At 51.0% G+C, this 26650-nt stretch overlaps 1 protein-coding gene across 2 annotated transcripts in view; it reads left to right on the top strand.

The window, feature by feature from the left end:
- Positions 1-17310, top strand: part of ap1s1 (adaptor related protein complex 1 subunit sigma 1) — a 48643-nt gene extending 31333 nt beyond the window's left edge. For both annotated transcript variants that reach the window (XM_080182573.1, XM_080182574.1), the window contains exons 2-5: positions 4286-4464; positions 12205-12313; positions 15805-15942; positions 17210-17310. In XM_080182573.1, the coding sequence (XP_080038699.1) occupies positions 4286-4464; positions 12205-12313; positions 15805-15942; positions 17210-17257 (474 nt within the window). In that variant the 3' untranslated portion in view covers positions 17258-17310. The remainder of the gene's footprint in view (positions 1-4285; positions 4465-12204; positions 12314-15804; positions 15943-17209) is intronic.
- The last annotated feature ends 9340 nt before the right edge of the window (positions 17311-26650 follow it).

Genomic DNA, 26650 nt, shown 5'->3' with positions numbered 1-26650 from the left:
AGTCACGTGTGGCCTCAGGCTGGATAAAGATGCCAGGCTTCTTCCCTCCCCCAGACCGACATCCGTAAGCCAGATGGCTTGACCTGTATGGGCTGCCGCAGTGATTTAGCACTGCCGCCTCACGGCGCCAGGCACACCGGTTCGATTCCTGGAAGGGGGTGGGGGGGGGGAGGGGTAGGGGGTAGGGGGTGGTCACTGTCTGTGCAGAGTCTGTATGTTCTCCCTACTGTGTCTGTGTGGGTTTCCTCCCTGGTGCTCCCGGTTCCCTATCATCGTCTAAAGATGCGCGGGCTGGGAGCCCTCCACTTGACCCCCATCGGGCCCACACCGCATCTCTGGTTCACGGCACGGTGGTTAGCACTGTTGCCTCGCAGCGCCAGGGACCTGGGTTCAATTCCCGGCTTGGGTCACTGTCTGTGCGGAGTCTGCACATTCTCCCTCGGTGTACCCGAACAGGTGCCGGAGTGTGGCAACTAGGGTGGAATTTAACATTGCAACGAAATTTTTGACAAACTTTATAAAGCTTTTAAAGGTTAAAGTTTTTATTTATAGTCACTGTCACAAGTGGCCTTACATTAACACTGCAATGAAGTTACTGTGAAAATCCCCCAGTCGCCTCACTCCGGCGCCTGCTCAGGCAACACTGAGGGAGAATTTAGCACGGCCAATGCACCCTAACCAGTATGTCTTTTGGACTATGTGGGAGGAAACCCACGCGGAGAATGTGATCTGGACACCCAGAAACTTGAAGCTCTTGACCATTTCCACTTGCATGTGGGTCAACCCAGTCGTAACTCTTGCTGGGTGCCGAAGGTAGCCGAGGACTGACCTTTGAATTGACCCCCCTCTTTCTGCCGATTGCATGTAGCAAGGGAACAATCTTGCTTTGCAGTCCCTCGTTAAACTTAATTTCCAACCACAAATTGCTTGCCCTTCTGTCACGACCTCTCTGGGAGACCCAGAAGCACCTCACAGCCAATGCAGTACTTACTGGGTGTGCAGTAGCTGTGGTAATGTACTAAAAGTCTGCAACCGCTTTGGGCAATATCATTAAATGCAGATTAACTGGGTGTTCGACTTATTGCTGTCAGTTGTGGCCTGTGAAATTACCTATATTTACCTGCACAACTTATCGCAGTTGAACTGAACTCAGCCCAGCCAAACACCTCTTTGGATAACATTGCAAGCCCTTCATTATATCTCTCATGGTGCACAAATTCATTGACATTGTTATTCGAGGTCAGTAAAATGCTACACTGACCTCATCAACGCTCCCAAAGTAGGTACAGCACGGGGTTAGATACAGAGTAAAGCTCCCTCTACACTGTCCCTCCATCAAACACTCCCAGGTGCGGCACAGTGTTAGATACAGAGTAAAGCTCTCTCTACACTGTCCCCCCCATTCAAACACTCCCAGGACAGGTACAGCACGGGGTTAGAGACAGGGTGAAGCTTCCTCTACACTATCCCCCATCAAACACTCCCAGGACAGGTACAGCACGGGGTTAGATACAGAGTAAAGCTCTCCCTACACTGTCCCCCATCAAACACTCCCAGGACAGGTACAGCACGGGGTTAGATACAGAGTAAAGCTCTCCCTACACTGTCCCCATCAAACACTCCCAGGACAGGTACAGCACGGGGTTAGATACAGAGTAAAGCTCTCCCTACACTGTCCCCCATCAAACACTCCCAGGACAGGTACAGCATGGGGTTAGATACAGAGTAAAGCTCCCTCTACACTGTCCCCCATCAAACACTCCCAGGACAGGTACAGCACGGGGTTAGAAACAGAGTAAAGCTCCCTCTAAAGTAAAAGAAACATGCAGATGCTGGAAGCCTGAAATACAAACACGACATATTAGAAATTCTCTGCAAATCTGGCAGCTTCTGTGGAGAGAGAAGCAGTGTAGGAGTGTCGAGTCCAAAGAGGAGTCACGTAGACTCGAAACATTTAGCAGTTTCTCTCTCCACAGATGCTGCCAAACCTGCTAAGTATTTCCAGCATTTCCTGTTCTTTAAGCTGCCTCTACATTTTTTTTTTTCCTATCGCGTGCCCCCGAGAACGGCCCGGGTTCAGCTTAGAAGGTGATTTTTTTTTTAAATTTATGTATTCATTTGTGAGATGTGGATGTCGCTGGCAGGGCCAACATTTCACTGCCCATTTGACTCTTAACTGCCCTCAGGCAACTGGCAGTCAGTGATTCCCAACCGCCCTCAGGCTGTGGCTCTGGAGTCACGCGTGGGCCAGATTAGGTTAGGACAACAAGAGGACAGGTGGGCTTTTTCCCCACAATCGGCAATGGTTTTACCTTCATTAGTAGCTTCCTAATTCCAGATGTTTTTCTTTTCGGAAATGCAAATTGCGCCCTGGCGTGATTCGAACCCAGAAAGTTAGTTCAGTTTCTGGGGGAGTTGGGGGAGGGAGTTGGGGGGGGGGGGGAGGTGCCTCGGTGGTTAGCACTGCTGTCCTCACGGCACACCAGGGCAGTGGGAGGAGTTGCCACGTCCAAAGCTCGTGAGCAAATGCAGATTTGCTGAGGTGGGGGGGGGGGGGGGGTGGAGATTCTTCCTTTTAAAGAATTCCCCTCGGACGCATTTCCCCTCCCAGAGCTTTAACTCCCGAAAGCTGAGGTAGTTAGCGCTGCTGCCTCAGGGCGCCAGGGACCCGCGTTCGAATCCCTCCTTGGGTCGCTGTCTACGTGGACTCTGCACGTTCTCCCCGTGTCTGCGTGGGTTTCCTCCCACAGTCCGAAAGAGGTGCTGGTTAGGGGCGCATTGGCCGTGCTAAATTCTCCCTCGGTGTTACCCGAACAGGTGCCGGAGTGTGGCGGCTAGGGGGAGTTTTCACAGCAACTTCATTGCAGTGTGAATGTAAGCCTTACCTGCGACTGATAAATAAATAAACTTTAAACGTCTGGTGATTAATATCACTTGGCCATCGTCTTCCTGTAAACTAATAAAATGCATTGTGATTGAGGGTGAGAAAGAAATCTTCTCTTCCCCGCTCAGTGCCTTGAGACCTAGAATTAGTCCAGTTTGTAAATAGTGCAGCAGTATTTCATTTCAAAACAACATTTGCCAGCAGGTTGGTGAAGCTGTGTGTGATTATTTTATTTATTTGCAATGCTACTTGTTCACTGGACTCGCCCCGGAGGTTGGCAGTTTCCCAATTTCCAGCAACTTTTACCAGATAATTCAAGCAAACAGAAAAACGACTCTGCTTACACAACCCCCGGAGCTATCTCGGCTCCCTCCAAAACCAATAAGTTACCTTTTGAAGCTTATTCGCTGGTGGGAAAGTGCTGCAGCTGATTTATACGCAGCAAGATCCCACAAATGGCAGCGCGATGAATGACCCAGATTTTATTTTTTTCCCGTCAAAGTGATGACTAGATAAATAATGGCCCCAGGACCCCTCTCTCAGAGGAGGGGAGGGGGTGAAGGAAGGAGCAGTGGTTGGGGGGGGGGGGGGGGGTGTGGGAGATAGGCGTGTAGATGGCTGGCATGGGGGCACGGTGGTTAGCACTGCTGCCTCTGAGCGTTGGGGAGCTGGGTTCGATTCCAGCCTTGGTTGACTGTCTGTGCGGAGACTGGGGGTTCCCCTCACGTCCGTGTGGGTTTCCTCCGAGTGCTCCGCTTTCCTCCCACAGTCCAAAGATGCGCAGGTTAGGTGGATTGGCCACGCTAAGTTGCCCCTTAGTACCCAAAGATGTGCAGATTGCATGGATTGGCCGTGCTAAATTGCCCGTTAGTGTTCAAAGATGTTCAGTTTATTTATTTATTTTATTCATTCGTCACATGCAGGCTTACATTAACAGTGCAGTGAAGTTACTGGGTGGGCGGCGCAGTGGTTACCACCGCTGCCTCACATTTGTCAGGGATCTGAATTCGATTCCCAGCTTGAGTCACTGTCTGTGCGGAGTCTGCACGTTCTCCTCGTGTCTGCATGGGTTTCCTCCGGGTGCTCCGGTTTCCTCCGACAGTCTGAAAGACGTGCTGGTTTGGGTGCATTGGCCGCGCTAAATTCTCCCTCCCAGTGTTACCCAAACGGGCGCCGGGGTGTGGCCATTCTAAATATCCTCTCGGCTCTCAAACATGCGGAGGTGGGGGGGATTAACGGGATAAATACATGAGGTTGCCTGGGTATGAGTCATCAGATTCAATGGGCCAAATGGACTCTTTTCCCGCACTGTTCTATGATTCCATGATTATGATGGTGGGTGGGTGGGGTTGCATCGTAAAGTTGATTGCTGGCTCACCCTGCTCTGCTTTGGCTCCACAGATGCGCTTCATGCTGCTGTTCAGCCGCCAGGGGAAGCTGAGGCTGCAGAAATGGTACATCGCCATCTCGGAGAAGGAGAAGAAGAAGCTGGGGCGAGAGTTGATGCAAATCGTGCTGGGGCGCAAGCCCAAGATGTGCAGCTTCTTGGAGTGGAAGGACCTGAAGATAGTTTACAAAAGGTGCGTTCCGGTGAAGCATCGCAAAGCGCTTTGCGGTGTGGGTGCTCGCCCCCTGACGCCCCAACCGGCCCGCGCTGCATCTGTGGTCCACCACGGCTGAGCATGACCGTCTCACAGTGCCAGAGACCCGTGGTTCGATTCCTGGCTTGGGCCACTGTCTGTGCAGAGTCTGCATGTTCTTACCCACCACCCCCCCCCCGGGTCTGCATGAGTTTCCTCCGGGTGCTCTAGTTTCCTCCCACAGTCCAAAGATGTGCAGGTTAGGTGGATTGGCCATGCTAAATTGCCCCTTAGTGTCCAAAGATTTGTAGGTGAGATAGATTGGCTATGCTAAATCGCCCTTTAGTGTCCCAAGATGTGCCAGTTAGGTGGATTGTCCATTGTAAATTGCCCCTTACTGTCCCAATACGTGTAGGTTTAGAGGTATTAATGGGATAAATAATTGGGGTTACGGGAATAGGGTCTGGGTAAGGCTTGTTGGGCTGAATGGCCTTCTGCATTGTAGAGATTCTACGATACTGTACTTCATTCTCCCTCCAACAGCGCTTATCTAACTTCGCAATAAAGGAATCCTTATTCCTTTCGACCATCTCTCATTACTACTTACTGTGCCTGCACAGCATTGGACACTACGGGACAATTTAGCATGGCCAATCCACCTAACCTGCACATCTTTGGATACCAAAGAGCAATTTAGCATGGCCAATCCAGCTAACGTGCGCATAGAAATCATTAGAGACCCTACAGTACAGAAAGAGGCCATTCGGCCCATTGAGTCTGCACTGACCACAATCCACCCAAGCCCTAACTCCATATCCATTCATATTTTACCCACTAATCCTCTAACCTATGCATCTGTAGTCAATTTAGCATGGCCAATCAACCTAACCCGCACATCTTTGGACTGTGGGAGGAAACCGGAGCACCCGGAGGAAAGCCACGCAGACACGAGGAGAATGTGCAGACTCCTCACACAGACAGTGAGCCAAGCTGGGAATCGAACCCAGGTCCCTGGAGCTGTGAAGCAGCAGTGCTAACCCACTGTGCTCCTGTGCTGCTCCTTTGGACACGAAGGGGACAATTTAACATGGCCAATCCATCTAACTTGCACAACTTTCCTTGCATTAAACTGATCTTTCTCGACACCCTAGCTATGACTGTAACACTACATACTGCACTCTCGTTTCCTTCTCTATGAATGGTATACTTTGCATAGCTTGCAAGGAACAATACTTTTCACTGTGTATGTTAATACATGTGACAATATTAAATCAAATCTTTGGACCCTGGGAGGAAACCAGAGCACTTGGAGGCAGCGCACACAGACCCAGGGAGAATGGGGTGGCACAGTGGTTAGCACTGCTACCTCACAGTGCCAGAGACCCGGGTTCGATTCCCAGCTTGACCGTGCGGAGTTTGCACGGTCTCCCCGTGTCTGCGTGGGTTTCCACGGGTGTTCCGGTTTCCTCCCGCAGTCCAATGATGTACAGGTTAGGTGGACTGGCCATGTTAAATTTCCCTTTAGTGTCGGGGGACCAGCTAGGATAAAAGGTATGGGGATAGGGCCTGGGTGGGGTTGTAGTCAGTGCAGGCTCGATGGGCCAATTAGCCTCCTTCTGCACTGCAAGATCCTATGAAAGTACAAACCCCACACACACGGTCACCCAAGGCTGAAATCGAACCCAAGTCCCTAGCACTGTGAGACAGCAGTGCCAACCACTGTGCCACCCTGCTGCCCCACATCAGATGTGTAGTTTTCATGGGCTTTTGCTCTTGGGAGTCCATCATAGAAATGTAGAATGTTTATAAGATATAGGAGCTGAATTAGGCCATTTGGCCCATCGAGTCCGCTCCGCCATTCAATCATGGCTGATATGTCCCTCATACCCACTTTTTCCTGCCCTCTCTCCTACTCTTCAACCCATTTACCAATTAAAAATCTGTCTAACTCCTCCTTAAATTTACTCACTGTCCCAGCGTCCATCGCACTTTAGGGTAGCAAGTTCCACAGATTCTCAGTGCTCTGAGGGATTAGTGGACACTAAGGGGCAATTTCTTAGCATGGCCAATCAACCTAACCCACACATCTTTGGACTGTGGGAGGAAACCGGAGCACACGGAGGAAACCCACGCAGACACGAGGAGAATGTGCAAACTCCACACAGACAGCGACCCGAGCCGGGAATCGAACCCGGGCTCCTGGAGCTGTGAAGCAGCAGTGCTGACCACTGTGCTACCGTGCCACCCACCACTGTGCTACCGTACTTTTCCCTTAAGGGGGATAAGTGAGCGGGGGGGGTGGAATAGGGTTGAGAAACTCATCAGCCACGATTGGATGGCAGAGCAGATCAGATGGGCCGAATGGCCTAATTCTGCTCCTGTGACTCATGGTGTTGTTCTGGAACTCAACCAGCAAGACAGCTGCGAGGAGAGAAGCCTTTTAAGTGGTTTTACTGACTGTGGAACACTTAGGAAACTGCTAGCACATCTTTCGAGCGATTAAGGCTCAGATTGCAATCTATTACTCCCTCTCTCTGCGTACGGCACTTAAAATCCTAGCCGGGAATTTGAAAGGAACTGGGAAATGAGACGTAGAGCCGGGAAGAGTTCTCTTAATTGTTCTCCGATCAATTGTTCTGTGCATAATTTGGTCCGCTGTTCTATTTTTAGGTCGTGAGAGGGTACACTGTGTATGCTCTGCGGGGTGGGCACAGTTGACGTGTTTCACGGTCACACCCCACTCTTGCCCCGTCATGTGCTTTCTTTTTTAAACCTTCTGATTATTATTTATCTGCGCCCAACCTCAAAAGGTTCAAGTCCCGCTCCAGAGGCCCGAGCCCAGAACCCAGGGCGACCCTCCCAGGCCGCCTGCAGTGGTGGAGCGCTGCACTGTCAGAGGTGCCATCTTTCGGAGGAGGCCCAGGACCACTTGCTACCTCCGGGTGTGGGCGTGAATGAACCCGGTGAAGCTATTCCAAAGAATTAGAGGCATGGCGGTTGGTGCTACCTCACAGCACCAGGGATGTGGGTTCAGTTCAGTTCTGGGCTGGGGTGACTGTCCATGTGAAGTTTGCACATTCTCCCGGTGCCTGCTTGGGTTTCCTTCGGGTGCTATGGTTTCCTCCCACAGTCTGAAAGACTTGCAGGTTAGGTGGATTGGCCATGCTAAATTGCCCCTTAGTATCCAAAGATGTGTGGGTTAGGTGGATTGGCCATGCTAAATTGCCCCTCAGTATCCAAAGATGTGCAGGTTAGGTGGATTGGCCATGCTAAATTGCCCCTTAGTATCCAAAGATGTGCAGGTTAGGTGGATTGGCCATGCTAAATTACCCCTTAATGTTCAAGGATGTGTTGGTGGTGGATTGACCATGGTAAATATGTGAGGTTAGAAGGATAGAGCGGAGGGGAGGACCTGGATGGGATGCTGTTTTGAGAATTGGTGCAGGTACGATGAGTCGAATGGCCTCTTCTGCACTCTTCTGTAGAATTTCTATGCTGTGGCAATTCTGCATGGTCTTCCGAGCAATGTATATCACGCAACCGGCATTGCTTAAAAATTATCCGGTAAACATCACATTGCTTTTGCGGGATCTTACTGTTAGCAAATTGGTTGCCATGTTGCAACAGCACTTCAGAAATTGGCGGTAAATCGCTTTGGGATTTCTCAAGTGGTGCTGTAACAATGCAGCTCCTTCTCTTCCTCGCCTCCTGAAGCCTCTTCCCTCCTTTTGAGGGTTGGGGGAGAGTGAGGAGATTCCACAGGCACTAGCCACTCCATATTATTTTGTCAAGGTTGCCATCCCTTGGGTGTGAGATCTGACTCTGATTGCAAAACACGACCAGCAAAAGTTTATTATAAAACAGGTTGGGGCCCTGTACTCATTGGAGTTTAGAAGAATGAGAGACAACCTTCTTTAGATATATCGGACTCTTGTGGGGGCTTGACAGGGTAGAGACTAGAAGTTGTTACCTCTTGTGGGAGAGTCTGGGATAACAGGCCATCATAGAGTCTTACAGTGTGGAAGGAGGCCATTGGGCCCATCCAGTTTGCACTAACGTCAATTCTCACCCAGGTCCTAGCCTCATAACCCCATGCATTTGCCCTGCCAAGTCCCCACTAACTCAAAGAGGCAGTTTACCATGGCCAATCCATCTAATCTGACATCTTTCGGACTGCTGGACGAAACCAGAGCGTCCAGAGGAAACCCACGCAGACACGGGGAGAACATGCAAACTCTACACAGGCAGTAACTCGAGCGAGGAATCGAATCCAGGACCCCAGTGCTGTGAGGCAGCAGTGCTAATCTCTGTGCCACGATGCCACCCATCACCTCAGAGTAAAGGGGGTAACCCATTGAAGATGGAGATGAGGAGGAATTTCTTCTCTGAGGGGGAGGTGAACCTGTGGAATTCTTTTACCACAGAGGGTTGTAGAGGCTGGGTGGTTAAGTATGTTCAAGGCTGAGATAGATTTATATTCAGTAAGGGAATCAAGGTTTGCGGGGATAAGGCGGGAAAGTGGAGTTGAGGATGATCAGATCAGTAACAATCTCATTGTTGGCAGAGCAGTATCGATGGGCTGAATGGCCTACTTCCGCTCCAATGTCTTACAGAATGACCTGTTTGGTTTTTATCCTCATTACAATCACAGAGATATGGCGCACGTTAGCACTGCTGCTTCACAGCTCCAGGGTCCTGGGTTCGATTCCCGGCTCGGGTCACTGTCTGTGTGGAAGTTTGCACATTCTCCTCGTGTCTGCGTGGGTTTCCTCCGGGTACTCCGGTTTCCTCCCACAGTCCAAAGATGTGCGGGTTAGGTTGATTGGCCGTGCTAAGAAATTGCCCATTTAGCATCCAGGGATGCGTAGGTTAGAGGGATTAGTGGGTACAGTATGTAGGGATATGGGGGTAGGGCCTGGGTGGGATTGTGTTTGGTGCAGATTCAACAAAGAACAAAGAACAAACCAGCACGGGAAACAGGCCCTTCGGCCCAACAAGCCCGCACCGCTGCATCACCCTACACCTATTCTACCCTGCGTGTCTACGAATAAAACCCCCCACTTAGCCAGATTCAGGGGAGAATAGTGTCAATTTGGTAAAACCAATCAGCCTAAGAGCACATCTTTGGGGTGTGGGAGGAAACCAGAGCGCCGGGAGGAAACCCACGCAACCACAGGGAGAATGCGCAAACTCCCACAGACACAGGCCCAAATCCATGTATCTGCACAGCTAGCAGTGCTAGTCACCGAGCTGTTGCGGCGCCCTTCTACCGGTCCAGGATCAAGCACACACACCGACACGAAGTACTAGGCCACTCCCGGAACCTCCAAGAGTAGCCCACGCACGACCCACCGTGTGCATGCCCCTCGTTTGACAACGAGGTGAACCTCCACCTGCAGAATAAAAGACAACAACGTTAATCACAAGCCTGCCTTCCCGGTGTCTCCCGAGGTTCTAACCATTATTTAATATTCCCTACCATAACCTTCCATCCTCGTTTCACTCATGTGCCTATCTAACTGAACCTTAAACGAGTCCAACGTTCCCGCCTCCACCACCCTACTCGGTAGCGCGTTCCATACCCCTACAACCCTCTGCGTAAAGAACCTTCCTCTCATATCCAAATTATATCTCTCCCCCCTCACCCTTAAATCATGTCCTCTTGTATTTGTAATCAATCTAGGGAGCAGTCTCTCACTATTGACTCTGTCTATTCCCTTCAGTATCTTATATACCTCTATCATGTCCCCCCCTCAATCTCCGTCTTTCCAAGGAGAACAGTCCCAGTTTCTCCAACCTTTCCTTGTACCCCAGCCCCTCCATGCCAGGCAACATCCTGGTAAACCTCCTCTGCACCCTTTCCAGATCCTCCACGTCCTTCCGGTAGTAAGGTGACCAGAACTGGACGCAGTACTCCAAATGCGGTCTAACCAACGTTCTATACAACTGAAGCATTAGACGGCAGCTTTTAAACTCTATACCCCTTCCTATAAAGGCTAGCATTCCATAAGCCTTCCTGACAACATTCTTCACTTGTGTCGCAACCTTCATGGATTTGTGAACCTGCACCCCCAGGTCCCTCTGTGTTTCTATACTCCTAATTTGTCTACCTTTAATCACATAGCTCCTCTCTACATTATTCCTTCCAAAATGCATCACCTCGCATTTGTCAGGATTAAATTCCATCTGCCACCTATCTGCCCAATGCACCAACCTATCTATATCCTGTTGTATCACCTCACAATCCGCTTCGGTACCCGCCAACCCTGCCATCTTGGTGTTGTCAGCAAACTTGCTGATCACACCACCTACGCTCTCTTCCAAGTCATTTATGTAGACTACAAAGAGGAGAGGTCCCAGTACTGAGCCCTGCGGCACACCACTGGTCACTGGCCTCCAGCCGGACAAAGTCCCCTCCACTACTACCCTCTGTCTCCTATTACCCAGCTAGTTCTCAATCTACCTGACCTTGTATCCCATGCACCTTAACCTTTTCTACCAGCCTACCATGAGGGACTTTGTCAATGGGCCAAAGGGCCTCCTTCTGCACTGTAGGGTTCTATGATTCTGAGTTTGAGTATATACAACAGGGAAACAGGCCCTTCGGCCCAATATGTCCATGCTGACCAGGTTTCCCAAACTGAACCAGTCCCATTTTGCCTGTGCGGGGCCCATATCCCTCTAAACCTTCCCTATCCATGTCCCTGTCTGAGTGTCTTTTCAATTTTGTAATTGTACCTCTACCACCCCCTCTGGCAGCTCATTCCATGCATGCACCACGCTTGAAAAAGTTGCCCCTCGGGTCCCTTTATCCTCTCACCTTAAACCTACACCCTCTGGTTTTGGATTCCCCCCCTACCCAGGGGAAAAGACCTCGGCTATTCACTTTATCTCTGTCACTCATGATTTTATAAACCTCTTCAAGGTCAGTCCCTCATCCTCCTGCGCTCCAGGGGGAAAAAAATCAGCCTATCCAGCCTCTCCTTATAATTAAAACCTTCCAGACCCAGTAACATCGTTTTTTTTACCCATTCCAGTTTAATGACATCCTTCCCATAGCAGGGGGACCAGAATTGTATGCAGTGCTCCAAATGTGGCCTTACCAATGTCTTGTACAGTGTAACATAACATCCACACTCCTGTACTCAGTCCTCTGATCATCGAAGACAAGTATGCCAAAACCCTTCTTTGCTGCCCTGTTTACCTGTGACGCCACTTTCAAGGAACTATGTACCAGCCCCTATCTCAGGGGGACTACACTCCCGATTCTCAAACTAGTGGGGCGGCACGGTAGCACAGTGGGTTGGCACTGCTGCTTCACAGCTCCAGGCTCCTGGGTTCGATTCCCGGCTCGGGTCACTGTCTGTGTGGAGTTTGTACATTCTCCTCGTGTCTGCGTGGGTTTCCCCCGGGTGCTCCGGTTTCCTCCCACAGTCCAAAGACGTGCGGGTTAGGTTGATTGGCCATGCTAAGAAATTGCCCCTTAGTGTCTAGGGATGTGTAGGTTAGAGGGATTAGTGGGTATAATATGTAGGGATATGGGGGTAGGGCCTGGGTGGGACTGTGTTTGGTGCAGACTCGATGGATGCTTTCTATGGCGCATCTGTAAAAGTTGGTGAGAGTCGTAGCGGACATGCCAAATTTCCGTGGAGGACTTGCGTAGGGCTGAAAATAACTTTTCTTTGTAAATGACTTTGTCGCTGTTGGATACTAAAGGTTGCCCTTGACTTGCCCTGACAGGTACGCCAGTCTGTATTTCTGTTGTGCAATTGAGGACCAAGACAACGAACTCCTGACCCTGGAGCTGATCCATCGCTACGTGGAGCTGCTGGACAAATACTTTGGAAGCGTAAGTGATCACCACCCTGCGTCTGCGTGGGTTTCCTCCCACACTCCAAAAGGTGTGCTGGTTAGGTGGATTGGTCATGCCAAATTGCCCCTTAGTGTCCAACGATGTGTAAGTTAGGTTGATTTGGCCATGCTAAATTACCCCTTGGTGTCCAAAAATGTGCAGGTTAGGTGGATTAGCCATAGTAAATTACCCCTTTAGTGTCCAAAGAGCTGCAGGTTATGTGGGTTGCCCATGCTAAATTGCCCCTTTGTGTCTAAAGGTGCGTAAGTTAGCTGGATTGGCCATGCTAAATTGCCCCTTAGTGTCAGGGGGACTAGCTAGGGTAAATACATGCGGTTGCGGGGATATGGTCTGGGTGGGATTGTTGTAGTGCATGCAGGCTTGATGGGCCGAATGGCCGCCTCCTTCTGCATTATAGGGATTCGATGAATTGTGTAGTTACTGGTTCTGAGAAACCAGCGACGGATATTGTCTTGGAATACATCTAGGTTGGGGTTAGCTGGGACCCTGGATTGTGTGGGAGGTGCAAGTTTAAAATAAGCTCCCTCAACAAAGAAGAACTCTGTGGCTTGGTTTCTGCTTCACCAGCATTGCTTTGACCCTGTTAACCGCAGCTACCAATTTGAGTACAGGGAGGTGCAGGATATGGGAATGACACTGGAAATTCCGTGAAAGTATTCTGAGAACTATGTCAACTGAACATCGATTTAAAGTGCAAGTACAGATCTTGGGCCCACGTGGCTGAGTGCCACGGTGCTCTACGCTTTGGAGCATTGGCTAATTTTGGGGAGCTATTCTTGGACTTGTTACTAATTTCTTAAAAATTCATTTGTGGGCCATAGGCGTCGCCAGCTGGGCCAGCATTTATTGCCCACTCCTAGTTGTCCCTTGGAGGGCAGTTGAGAGCCAACCACATCGCTGTGGCTCTGGAGTCACATGCAGTCAGAAGTCTCACAACACCAGGTTAAAGTCCAACGAGTTTATTTGACAGTCAACCCACAAGCTTTCGGAAACGCTATCCCTTCGTCAGGTGAGTGGGAACGAAGGAACAGTGTTTCCGAAAGCTTGTGGGTTTTACTATCAAATAAACTTGTTGGACTTTAACCTAGTGTTGTGAGACTTCTTACTGTGTTAACCCCAGTCCAACGCCGGCATCTCCATATCGTCACGTGTAGACCAGACAAGGTAAGGACGGCAGATTTCATTCCCTAATGGAACCAGATGGGATTTTCCGACAATGGGTCACCAGTAGATTCTTAATTCCAGATTTCTTTTTTTCTTATTGGATTCAGATCCCACCGTCTGCCGTGGTGGGATTCGAACACAGGTCCCCCAGAACATTAGCAGAGCTTCTGGATTAATAGTCTGGCCATAGTACCACTGCGCAACCCCAGAAATCTGGAATTAAGAATCTACTGATGACCATGAAACCGTTGTCAATCGTTGGGAAGACCCATCTGGTTCACTGATGTTCTTTAGGGAAGGAAATCTGCCACCCTTACCCGGTCTGGCCTACACGTGACTCCAGAGCCACGGCAATGTGATTGGCTAAAGGAAGTTGAGAGTCAATGGGTAATAAATGCTGGCCAGTCATTGAAATTCAAATAAAACAAAAATCTGAATGAAAAGTCTAATGAAGACCGTGAAACCATTGTTGATTATCATAGAAACCTGATGACCTTCAGAGAAGGAATTCTGCTGTCCTTACCTAGTCTGCCCTACGTGTGACTCCAGAGCCACAGCAATGTACCCATACTTTGAAAAGGCTTAAAAACCATCATAGTTGTTGGGCAAGTAGGGATGGGCAACAGAAGCTAGCCTTGTCAGCGATGCCCACATCCCTTGCAACAATGAATTAGAAGCTAAGTCCCACTACCCTTTTTCTGCAGTTTTTTGGTATTCGGGGCCATATCTAATTCCCCTTTTTGAAAGACACTATTTGTATGGGACGGCACAGTGGTTAGCATTGCCATCTCACAGTTCCGGGCCTCGGGGTGATTTACTAGGATGCTGCCAGGACTTGATGGTTTGAGTTATAAGGAGAGGTTGGATAGACTGGGACTTTTTTCTCTAGAGCGTAGAAAGCTTTAGGGGTGATCTTATAGAGGTCTGTAAAATAATGAGGGGCACATGTCAGCTAGATGGTCAATATCTTTTCTCAAAGGTAGGGGAGCCTAAAACTAGAGGGCATCGTTTTAAGGTGAGAGGGGAGAGATACAAAAGTGTCCAGAGGGGCAATTTTTTCACACAGAGGATGGTGAGTGTCTGGAACGAGCTGCCAGAGGCAGTAGTAGAGGCAGGTACAACTTTGTCTTTTGAAAAGCTTTTAAACAGTTACATGGGTCAGACGGGTGTAGAGGGATATGGGCCAAATGCGGGCAATCAGGACTAGCTTAGGGATTTTGGACTTTTTTCCTTGCTGCGTAGAAAGCTGAGGGGTGATCTTCTGGAGGTCTGTAAAATAATGAGGGGCACAGATCAGCTAGATAGTCAATATCTTTTCCCAAAGGTAGAGGAGTCTAAAACTAGAGGGCATAGGTTTAAGGTGAGAGGGGGAGAGATACAAAAGGGTCCAGAGGGGCAACTTTTTCCACACGCGTCTCTGCGTCTCAGGGTGGTGAGTGTCTGGAACAAGCTGCCAGAGGTAGTAGTAGTAGACAGGTACAATTTTGTCTTTTGAAAAGCTTTTAGACAGTTACATGGGTAAGATGGGTATAGAGGGATATGAGTCAAATGCGGGCAATTGGGACTAGCTTCGGGGCTTAAACAAAAAGGCAGCATGGACAAGTTGGGCCGAAGGGCCTGATTCCATGCTGTAAAGCTCCATGACTGTCTATGCAGAGTCTGCACGTTCTCCCCGTGTCTGCGTGGGTTTCCTCCGGCTGCTCTGGTTTCCTCCCACTGTCCCAAGATGTGTAGGTTAGAGGGATTTGTGGTGTAAACGCACAGGGATAGTGCGGGGGTGGGGCCCGGGTAAAGATGCTGTGCCAGAGGGTACGGTCGTGGTTGGCTCTCAATCCTCTTCGGGTCGGCTGTCCTCGGGTCAACTTTGGACTGTGGGAGGATACCAGAGCAGCTGAAGGAAACCCGCACACAGACACATGGGGAGAACGTGTAAACTCTGCATAGTCATCGAGGTTTACAGCATGGGAATACACCCTTTGGCCCAACTTGTCTGCGCTGCCTTTTCTTTTTCTAACCACTAAGCTTGTCTCAATTGCCCATGTTTGGCCCATATCCCTCTAAAGCCATGTAGCTGTCTAAAAGACAAAATTGTGTCCGCCTCTACTCCTACCTGGGGCAGTCCGGGCCAACTGGGGATGGGCAACAAATGCTGGCCCGGCAAATGATACCCAAGTCCCACGAGTTAGTAAAACAAAATACGGGTTGGGGAAACCTGGATGGGGTGCGGGAATGACCTCCTCCTCCTCCTCCTTCCCCCACTGCCAGTATTATTCGTCATATTAACTGCTCGTAATTGCTTGCAGGTATGTGAACTGGATATAATCTTCAACTTTGAGAAGGCCTACTTCATCCTGGATGAGTTTATCATGGGGGGCGAGATCCAAGATACCTCGAAGAAGAACGTGTTGAAGGCTATCGAACAGGCGGACCTCATGCAGGAGGTAGGTGTGCGGTCGGGCACCTTTTTTTAACGACCGGGGCCCCCCTCCGTGCCAGTGCCAGCTGAAGCGGGGAGGCCCCAAAAGGCCGGGCAAGCGGAGACGGCGGTCGGGGGGGGGAGGTGAAGGCCGCGCGCAGGGATTTGCGTCAACCTTTTTTTTTTCTGGCCTAACGGAGGCAGCGCTGCTCGGCAGCTGGCCTGCCCGGGTGGCGTCCGCCGACGTGTGGCGAACACCGGAGCTGGGGCAAACCCGGGAAAGAAGATGCCCTCGGCCCCTTGCAGCCAAGGTGCCTTGCGCGCCCCGATGTCTAGGCTCGCCCGTAGCCGGGAGAGGCCAGACGGAGAACAGGCTCAATATCCCTGGGAAGTTTTTTTTCCAGAGTGCCAGAAAGCTGGGTCGCAGACGGAGGGAGGCCGTTCAACCCGCCCTGCCCGTACTAGCTCTTTGAACGACCAAGCTCGCGGGTGGAGAGGGGGACTGGTGGTGTTGAGATGGCGGCGCGGGCTCGTTGGGCCGAAGGGCCTGTTTCCCGGGCTGATTTTGTTCTTTGTTCTTAGCTTGCTTTGTCACACATTTTGTTTTTTTGTCCATTTAACCTGCCCACCATCCTTATTATCTTCAAGGTGGCACAGTGGTTAGCGTTGCCGCCTGACGGCACCAAGGGAGCCTGGTTCACTTCCAGCCTCCCTCCAGACTGCCTGTGCGGAGTCTGCACGTTCTTCCCCCCCCCCCCCCCCCCCCGCCACCGTGTCTGGGTGGGTTTCCTCGGGGTGCCCTGGCTTCCTTCCCACAATCCAAAGATGTGCGAGTCAGGTGGACTGGTGATGCTAAATTGCCCAACGAGGGGCATACACGCGGTGGGTCGCGCGAGGGCTGCTCTTGGATGTTTCAAGAGTCGCCTAGTGCTTCATGTTGTTAGTGTGCGCTTAAACTGGACCAGCTGATGGGCAACATGACAGCTCAGTGACTATCGCTGTTTGCTGTGTGGACACATGGGTTTGGGCCGGTGTCTGTGGGAGTTTGCGCATTCTCCCCGTGCTTGCGTGGGTTTTCTCCGGGTGCTCCGGTTTCCTCCCACACTCCTCCAAAGATGTGCTCTTAGGCTGATTGGTGTAACAAATTGTCCCTCAATTAGTCTCCCCTCAATCTGGTTTCCAATGTGGAGTGCCCCTTGTTGGACAACAAGGCGGACCGAAGCGCCTGTGGATTTAATTTGATTTTTTTCTTTTTCTCTTTCTCTTTCTCCTTCCTCCTTTTTTTTTTGCAGGATGACGAATCTCCCCGCAGTGTCCTGGAGGAGATGGGACTGGCTTAACCACACCCCCCCCCTTACCTGCCACAAACCCAACATGCGGCCGATTTTTAAAAAGGGAGGTCTTGGTCGACTTGGGAAAGGGTTGGTGGAGAGGGGGTGTGGCGGGGCGGGAGGTTGGGGGGTGGGGTGGGGGAGGGAGCGGGGTGGCGGTGGGTGTGTGGGGTTGGTGGGCGTTAATAAAGACACTACCGTGCGTTTTTATATGGATCCCGTGGAGTCGCTGGTCTGTCTGAAGTGAAGAACCAAATTTTCCCCCCCCCACTCCCCCACCCCCACCCCCACCCCACCCACTCGCCTTCCCCTCCACTCCCACCCCTTTCACCCAATGGGTTTAAGGGAACAGAGAGCGGTTTGAGTTCCAAGCCTCAGGCAATGCCTAGCGGGAAACGTGCTGATGAATTAACTGGGGGGTGGTGGGGAGCGGGACTGGGATAGATGTCGGGAGGCGAGAGTGGGGACTGACTTTAAAACTAGGTGGAGAGGGGTGCGTGGGGTGGGGGGAGGAAGGGAGGAATGGAGTCTTTATTCCAGACAGACGGGCGAGATACTCCTTTTTTGTCTAGGGCTCCCCGTTTGAACGAAGGGGCCTGTGCAGAAATACTTTCTACACCTGAATCTGTTCCCGTGTGTGTGTGTGTGTGTGTGTGTGTGCGCGTATGTGTGTCTGTTTGGTGCGTGTGTGTGCGTGCATTTGGAGGAGACTACATTTCGTAAGACGGGAAGGTTCCCCCTGGTCTCGCTGCAGTTGGCTTGCTCCTTCACCCTCCCAGGATTTGTGCGCTCCTCCCCAACCGCCTACTCCCTCCCTGCCTCCGGGGGGTGTGGGGGTGGGGGAGATGTGGGGGTTGGGGGGGGGGGGGGGGGGCGGAATGTGGGGGTGGGGGAGGTGTGGGGGTTGGTTGGGGGGGGTGCGGTGTTCTTTGGTCCCTCAGCCACACCGGGACGGATAGGGGTGGGAGGGGAGTATCCTTTAGCTATTTTACGTTTCGGGAGCCGTGGTCAAAGCAGCGTTTCGAGTTGGTGGTGGGCAAGATTGGGAGGCTGTTGGAGGGGATACCACCCCCCCCCCCACCCCTCCCATCGCCCCAACCTCCTGCAGCCGCTGCCACCTAGCGAGCGGAGCCCGCCACTGCGATTGGCCACTCAGCCAAAAAAAACGTGCGACCCTCCCCCCCCACCCCCCCCATCCCCGCTCCCACTGCCAAAATTGTGGCGACGAGAACCGTATGCCCCGCGACATAACTTTCTTTTGTAACCGGGGATCTTAACGAGGGCGTGTGTTCGGCAAGTAAATCGGGAGGGAGATGCACTTTTTTTTTCGTTAGTGTCCGACCAGGAGGATGATTCCATCAGTGGGAGAGACCAGGATCTGAGGGCGCAGACTCAGAGCAAAGGGACAGCCCTTTAGAACCGAGATGAGGAGGGATTTCTTCAGCCAGAGAGTGGGGAATCTGTGGAATTCATTGCCACAGAGGAGGCTGCGTGTCTTTAAGACAGAGGTAGATAGCTCCTTGATGGGTGAGGAGGGGTCCAAGGTTTGACGTGGTTGTTTTATTTCTCGAAAGCACCCCACTGGCCCTTTCCACGTTTCCCCGCCACTCCCGGCCCCCATTCCGTCACGGCCCTGTGCTCTTCACCCGGTTCCCTTCCCCGCTGCTGTCCGACCAAGTTGGGGTTCGAAGAAAGGGGGCAAGAGTGGGAGCGGTCTCTGTTCGGTTCATGCCGGTGGTTCCTACCCCGAGTGCCGCTGCACCCTGTAATGGCTCGCCGTGAAAACGGTTCGAAATTCACCTAATTTGAAACTAAAACTAACTGCAGCTCTGTGGCTGGGTTCTCCCAGGAGCCGTTGAATCTTGGGCCTCCCGGTCTGCTTGGGAAAGAGCCGTACGCGCGCAGTTTTTAGATCAAAGGTTACGGGGGGGAAAAGGCGAGGGAGAATGGGGGTTGAGAAACGTATCAGCCATGATTGATGGGCCGAACGGCCTAATTCTGCTCCTGTATCTCATGGTTTTATGGGACACCGGAGTCTGGAATGGAAGAGCCTTCGCTGTGGGGCTCTGCATTGCCCCCTTCCCCTCTTTTTACCCCTTCCCCTGGCAATTCACTGCAATGATTTGTCATGGTGACCGCAACAGTGAACTTGCACCCCTTTTCGAAAGGCGTTCAGTCTCATTCTCTTGAGAAGGTGAGTGTGATCGTACCTCCCCCCACCCTGCCCCCGCCCCCGCCACCCATGGAAGGGTAGCACAGTGGTTAGCACTGCTGCTTCACAGCACCAGGGTCCCGGGTTCGAATGCTGGCCTGGGTCACTGTCTCTGTGGAGTCTGCACATTTTTACCCCCCCCCCACCGTGTCCGCGTGGGTTTTCTCGGGGTGCACGGTTTCCTCCAAAGATGTGCAGCTTAGGTGGATTGGCCATGCTAAACTGCCCCTTGGGGGTCCAAAGATATGTGGGTTAAGTGGATTGTCCAGGATAAATTGCTCCTTAGTGTCCAAAGATGTGCGGGTTAGGTAGATTGGCCATGCTAAATTGTCCCTTGGCGTCCAAAGATGTGCAAGTTGGGTGGTTTGGCCATGCTAAATTGCCCCTTAATGTCCAAAGATGTGCAGGTTAGGTGGATTGGCCATGCTAGATTGGCCCTTAGCATCCAAAGATGTGCAGGTTAGGTGGATTGGCCATGCTAGATTGGCCCTTAGCATCCAAAGACGTGCAGGTTAGGTGGATTGGCCATGCTAGATTGGCCCTTAGCATCCAAAGACGTGCAGGTTAGGTAGATTGGCCATGCTAAATTACCCCTTAACATCCAAAGATGTGCAAGTTGGGTGGCTTGGCCATGCTAAATTGCCCTTGGTGTCAGGGGAATTAGCTAGTGTAAATGCATGGGGTTACGTGGATAGGGTTTGGGTAGGATTGCGGTTGGTGCAGACACGATGGGCTGAATGGCTTCCTTCCGCACTGTAGGGATTTGACGATGTGAGTGTGTGGACATTTTCACAAAGGTAAAACAGGGTACCAACGTCACTTGGTTGTTTTAAATGCAGCTGAATGTCGAATTTCACTTTTTTTGCCCAGTGAGGAGGGGGCGCGGGGGGGGATTTGGGGCTCCACCCTGCGCTTTGTGTGATGGTGTCTTGGTGCGGGTGTTGGCTGGCTGTCTGGTTTGATACGTACGAGCGTTGGTGGGTAACATCGGGCTTGGCGAGGGGGGTTGATTTTGGGCTGTAGTAGAGGTGCATGCGTGGCCACCGTGTGCTGCAACTGTGCCTGGTTCAAACCCAGCCACTGGATGAGCCATGGGCTAGGACGCACGGGGATTGTAAGCTGGCTTCGTGCCATTGGAGTCTCGGGCAAGACCCCAGGAATCCCAACTCTCTTCCGCCATCCGTGACTTAGGGAGCAGTACTATCATCACTGCGGTACAAATGGTCCACGGGTGAGGGTGCAGAGCTCTGATTCCCAACGAGTTCTATCCTCTCGCGTTCCTCAGAGAGAGCAAGTCGGGGTGTGACTGCACCGTCCACTTCAGTTTTAGACCGGGCGTCACACCTCGAGCTCGATTCCAAAGCCAAAGTCGGGAAGGTGACCTCCTCGTGGCTGCAAAGCTTCTGCAGGATCATAAACACCCAACATTCTCCTCTCCATCACTCCCACCCACCAGGAGGATAAATTCTGACTCGCCCACACGGCTAATTACTCACCCATTTTTCTCTTTCTCTTTCTCTCATTTCTCTTTCTCACTTCTCTTTATCTCTGTTTCTTTTTCTTTTTCTCTCTTTCACTCTTCCTCTCTCTCTCTTTGTCTTTCTGCTGTTCTCTCTGTCTTTCTCTAGAAGTGCTCTCTCTTGCACATTCTCTCTCATGCACTCTCCCACTCGTTCTTTTTCGCTTTCTCTCTTTTCTCTTTCTGTCTTTCCCTCTTTCTTTCTCTCCTTTTCCTTTTTCTCTTGCTGTCTCTCTCTCTCTCTGTCTCTTGTCCAAGATGCCTCTTAAGGGAAGGAAATCTGCCATCCTTACCTGGCCTGGTCTACACGTGACTTCAGAGTAAAGTTTGTTTATTAGCCACAAGTAAGGCTTACATTAACGCTGCAATGAAGTTACTGTGAAATTCCCCTACTTGCCACAACTTGGTGCCTGTTCGGGTCAATGCACCCAAACCAGCACGTCTTTCGGAGTGTGGGAAGAAACCGGAGCACCCGGAGGAAACCCGCACAGATACGGGGGGAGAACGTGCAGACTCCGCACAGACGGTGACCCAAGCCGGGAATCGAACCCGCGTCCATGGCGCTGTGAGTCATGGCCAATCAATCTAACCCGCACATCTTTGGAGCGTGGGAGGAAACCGGGGCACCCGGAGGAAACCCACCCAGACACGAGGGAGAACGTGCGGACTCTGCGCAGACAGTGACCCGAGCCGGGAATCGAACCTGGATCCTTGGCGCTGTGAGGCAGCAGTGCTAACCCGCTGTGCCACCCTGCTGCCCCACGGTGGCTTCAGAGCTGTGGCTGACTCTCAGCTGCCCTCCAAGGTCAGCCAGGGCTGGACACTAAACGCCGGCCCAAGCCAGCACGTCCCACAAACTTTCTAAACAAAAGTTCCCAGGAAGGGAGAAAGTAGGTGTACCTCCAAAATGTTTCTGAAGCATCGGGATGTGTGGTGACATACGAAAGGCTGGGAACCACTGGCCTGTGCACAATCTTTAAAGAGTTAATGGTGGACCAAGGCCCGACTGGGTTTACTGGAGTATTGCAGCCATGTCCAGGCACCACACCTTGGTGAGCGCCATCAAGGGCTCGGGAGACGGAGAGGGGGAGGGGATTGGAGGACGTTTCAATATAGACCTCTGGCCCTGCAGAGCGATATGGAGTGTTTCCCAACAAGGCAACGGGAACAAGCAAACGACAACTGAAATTGAGTGTGTTTTTTAAATATTATTCTCCCCATCACGCGGTCAAAATCGTGCAAGATTTCCCCTGACTTCAGGCTACACCCGTGTCTTACCAGAGCTTTGAATGTTTATTTTTGAATTGCTTGTGGAGTGAAAAAAAGAAATCCGTGTAAGTCTGTGAAATTGGAGTTTTTATTTATTAAATATTAAACTGGTGTCTTCCGTGTGTCCCGAGCTTTGATTCGCAACTGAAACCGTCTTGTCGGCAACTCTAAGGTGAAGCCAGCGCATGTTGTGAAATTTATATTGTCCCCTATCAAACACTCCCGGGACAGGTACAGCATGGGGTTAGATACAGAGTAAAGCTCCCTCTACACTGTCCCCCATCAAACACTCCCAGGACAGGTACAGCACGGGGTTAGATATAGAGTAAAGCTCCCTCTACACTATCCCCCATCAAACACTCCCAGGACAGGTACAGCACGGGGTTAGATATAGAGTAAAGCTCCCTCTACACTGTCCCCATCAAACACTCCCAGGACAGGTACAGCACGGGGTTAGATACAGAGTAAAGCTCCCTCTACACTGTCCCCCATCAAACACTCCCAGGACAGGTACAATATGGAGTTAGAAATAGAGTAAAGCTCATTGTATGCTGTCCCCCAACAAATACTCAGGACAGGTACAGCATGGGGTAAGCCACACAGGGTCAGTTCAGGGGTTGCACTCATGCCTTGCGCCTGACACTCCCACTGCAGTACTGGGGGAGTGTTACCCTGCCAGGGGTGCCGCCTTTCTGGTGAGATCCTCCCCAATCTACTTGCTGAGGTAGATTTTAAGCAGAAGCCAGCACTATCGGGAAGGCTATCTCTCCCCAATCACCAGTGCCCCAAGCAGATTAGACAGTCATTATTGCACTGCTGCTGGTGACAATTTGCCTCACGTGTCTCTGACATACTTCCACAGTAAACTATTGCTGGTATTTGCAGCTGAACATGGCATTTGTATGTTCCATTAGCAAACACCTGCCTGCAATAAGTGAGCTTGCCAACGTCACATCATTCTGTGGTGCAGATGGGTTGGCAGATAAATAATGCAAGTTTTTGAAATAACTGCGGATATCGTAATGGATGAATCACAAACTACGCAAACAGCCAATGATTAGGAAGGCTAAATGTCGTTGGGGGTGGAGGAACATGATAGAGGGACACAAAATTATGAGGGACGTAGGGCAGATAGAATCGCAGAAGCTGCAATGAAGAAGGAGGCAATTATGGATCATCGAGCCAGCATTGATACCACTCTCAACCAGGTCCTATCCTCATGACCCCCAGGTTTACCCTCCTAATCCCCCAACACTAGGACACTTTTAGCACAGTCGATCCACTAAACCTGCAGTTCCACTTGCCCCTTGGTGTCCAAAGATGTGCAGGTTAGGTGGATTGGCCATGCTAAATTGCCCCTTAGTGTCCAAAGATGTGCAGGTTGGGTGGATTGGCTATGCTAAATTGTCCCTTAGTGTCCAAAGATGTGTAGGTTAGGGGGATTGGCCATGCTAAATTGTCCCTTAGTGTCCAAAGATGTGCACGTTGGGTGGATTGGCCATGCTAAATTGTCCCTTAGTGTCCAAAGATGTGTAGGTTAGGTGGATTGGCCATGGTAAATTGCCCCTTAGTGTTCAAAGATGTGCAGGTTGGGTGGATTGGCTATGCTAAATTGTCCCTTAGTGTCCAAAGATCTTCAGGTTAGGTGGATTGGCCATGCTAAATTGTCCCATAGTGTCCAAAGATGTGCAGGTTGGGTGGATTGGCCATGCTAAATTGTCCCATAGTGTCCAAAGATGTGTAGGTTAGGGGGATTGGCCGTGCTAAATTGTCCCTTAGTGTCCAAAGATGTGCAGGTTAGGTGAATTGGCCGTGGTAATTTACCCCTCGGTCATCTGCAGACGTGGCAAGGATGGAATTAGCCACGCTGAATGTCTGGGGTTACGGGGATAGCGGGCAGAGTGGGCCTGGCTGAGATATTCTGCCAGAGAGTCAGTGCTGACTCAGTGGGCCGAATGGCCCCTTCCGCACTGGCGTTTACGATTCGCTGGTGGGTGAGTCTCAAGTGTCGAAATCACACTGGGGCCAAAAAAAGGAAGGCGGGGGGGGGCGGAGGAATTATTCTATCCCTGGGGTAAAATTTCCGCCTCCCCACCACCCCACTTCGTCAAAAATATATTCCCCTTGTAGCATGGAAGAGAATCCAGTCCACCTTTTTGAGACTGCTGCATTCTAAATATAAGAAGGCGGGCCAAGCACCAACTAATTTATATCAAACACGTCCAACTATTAGTCATTTGTCATTTATGATGCAAATAAAACCAATCAAATTCCACTGAAACTGTGACTTGCTGCCCTCGACAATACAAGCCCACAGATTTCCAATTAGCAAGTACGTGCCATTAATTGTGTGTCGACAGGGTGACGCGAGCCAAGTTTGCGAACATCTCCGCATCTATGTACTCTATGAACGGTATGCTTTGTCTGTACAGCGCAGCAAGAAACAATACTTTTCACTGTATCCCAATACACGTGACAATAATAAATCAAATCCTTCTCCCCTATGTACTCTATGAACGGTATGCTTTGGCTGTGCAGCGCAGCAAGAAACAATACTTTTCACTGTATCCCAATACATGTGACAATAACAAATCAAATCAAAGTTTAGTAACATGGGAGCAGGAGTCAGCCATTCGCCTCTTCAAACCTACTGAACTGCAGAGATCAAAGTCCCTCTCCGGGTATGCATTTGTCCTAATCACTCAACCTCCTCACGTGCCCCCTGGTTCTATTCTCTCCCGCATGCGGAAGCGTCCTTCGTGCACGGCACAGGAGGGGGCAACTGTGCCCATCATATGAGCGCCACCCCTGGCATAGCTCAGGCACTTCCACGCCGGAGTGTGCATTCTCCGATGCATGGTGTGTGCTGCTCTGTGCATTCCAGACCATGTCAATCCCTAATTGCCCCTTGATCCGAGTGTCTCGCTGGGCCGTTTCAGAGGGACAGTTAAGAGTCAACCGCATTGGTTTATGCTCTGGTGTCACGTGTAGGCCAGACCCGGTAAGCGTGGCAGATTTCCTTCCCGAAAGGATAGGAGCGAACCTGATGGGCTTTTCCCACGATCGACAACGCTTGCCTTTGCTTTTCCATTTCAGTTTATAAAGTGGGATTTAAATTCCACCAGTTGATGTCAAGAAGGAGGAGGTGGGTGAAGTGGGGGGGCAGCTTTGAACACTTGTCTGGTGGCACGGTGGTTAGCACTGCTGCCTCACAGCGCCAGGGACCCGGGTTCGATTCCTGGCTTGGGTCACTGCCTGTGAGGAGTCTGCACGTTCTCCCCGCGCCTGCGTGGGTTTCCTCCGGGTGCTCTGGTTTCCTCCCACAGTCTGAAAGACGTGCTGGTTAGGGTGCATTGGCCGTGCTAAATTCTCCCTCAGTGTTACCCGAACAGGCGCCAGAGTGTGGCGACTAGGGGATTTTCATCATGGATCGGCCATGCTAAATTGCCCCTTAGTGTCCAAAGATGTGCAGGTTAGAGGGATTGGCCATGCTAAATTGCCCCTTAGTGTCCAAAGATGTGCAGGTTAGAGGGATTGGCCATGCTAAATTGCCCCTTAGTGTCCAAAGATGTGCCGGTTAGGGGGATTGGCCATGCTAAATTGCCCCTTAGTGTCCAACGATGTGCAGATTACGTGGATTGGCCATGCTAAATTCCTCCTTGTCCAAAGATGTGCAGGTTAGGTGGATTGGCCATGCTAAATTCCTCCTTGTCCAAAGATGTGCAGGTTAGGTGGATTGGCCATGCTAAAGTGCCCCTTAGTGTCCAAAGATGTACAGGTTGGTGGATTGGCCATGCTAAATTGCTCCTTATTGTCCAAAGATGTGTAGGTTAGGTGGATTGGCCATGATGAATTGCCCATTAGTGTCCAAAGATGTGCTGGTTAGGATGCATTGGCCATGCTGAATTCTCCCTCAGTGTTACCCGAACAAGTGCCGGAGTGTGGCAACTAGGGATTTTCATAACTTCATTGCAGTGTTAATATAAACCTACTTGTGACGCTAATAAATAAACTTTAACTTTAGCCCTAGGCTTTTGCATTCTGTGATGTTATTGCGACACCACCATCGCCTACATTGTTTTTTTTTAAAAGTTTTAAAAGTTTTAAAATGTTTAAAAAGTTTTTATTCGTGTTTTACATTGATGTAACACGGCTATCAAGTTACATTGAGAATCTCCTAGTCACCACACTCCTGCGCCTGTTCGGGTAACACTGGGGGAGAATTTAGCACAGCCAATCCACCCTAACCAGCACAGCTTTCAGACTGTGGGAGGAAACCGGAGCACCCGGAGGAAACCCACGCAGACACGGGGAGAACGTGCAGACTCCACACAGACAGTGACCCGAGCCGGGAATCGAATGTGGGTCCCTGGCACAGTGAGGCAGCAACGCTAACCACTGT

Source organism: Carcharhinus amblyrhynchos, unplaced genomic scaffold (genome assembly GCF_965287045.1).
Source record: "Carcharhinus amblyrhynchos unplaced genomic scaffold, sCarAmb.v2.hapA scaffold_69, whole genome shotgun sequence".
Taxonomy (NCBI): Eukaryota; Metazoa; Chordata; class Chondrichthyes; order Carcharhiniformes; family Carcharhinidae; genus Carcharhinus; species Carcharhinus amblyrhynchos.
The sequence above is the reverse complement of the archived record's forward strand: the minus strand, read 5'-3'. Positions and strand labels throughout refer to the sequence as shown.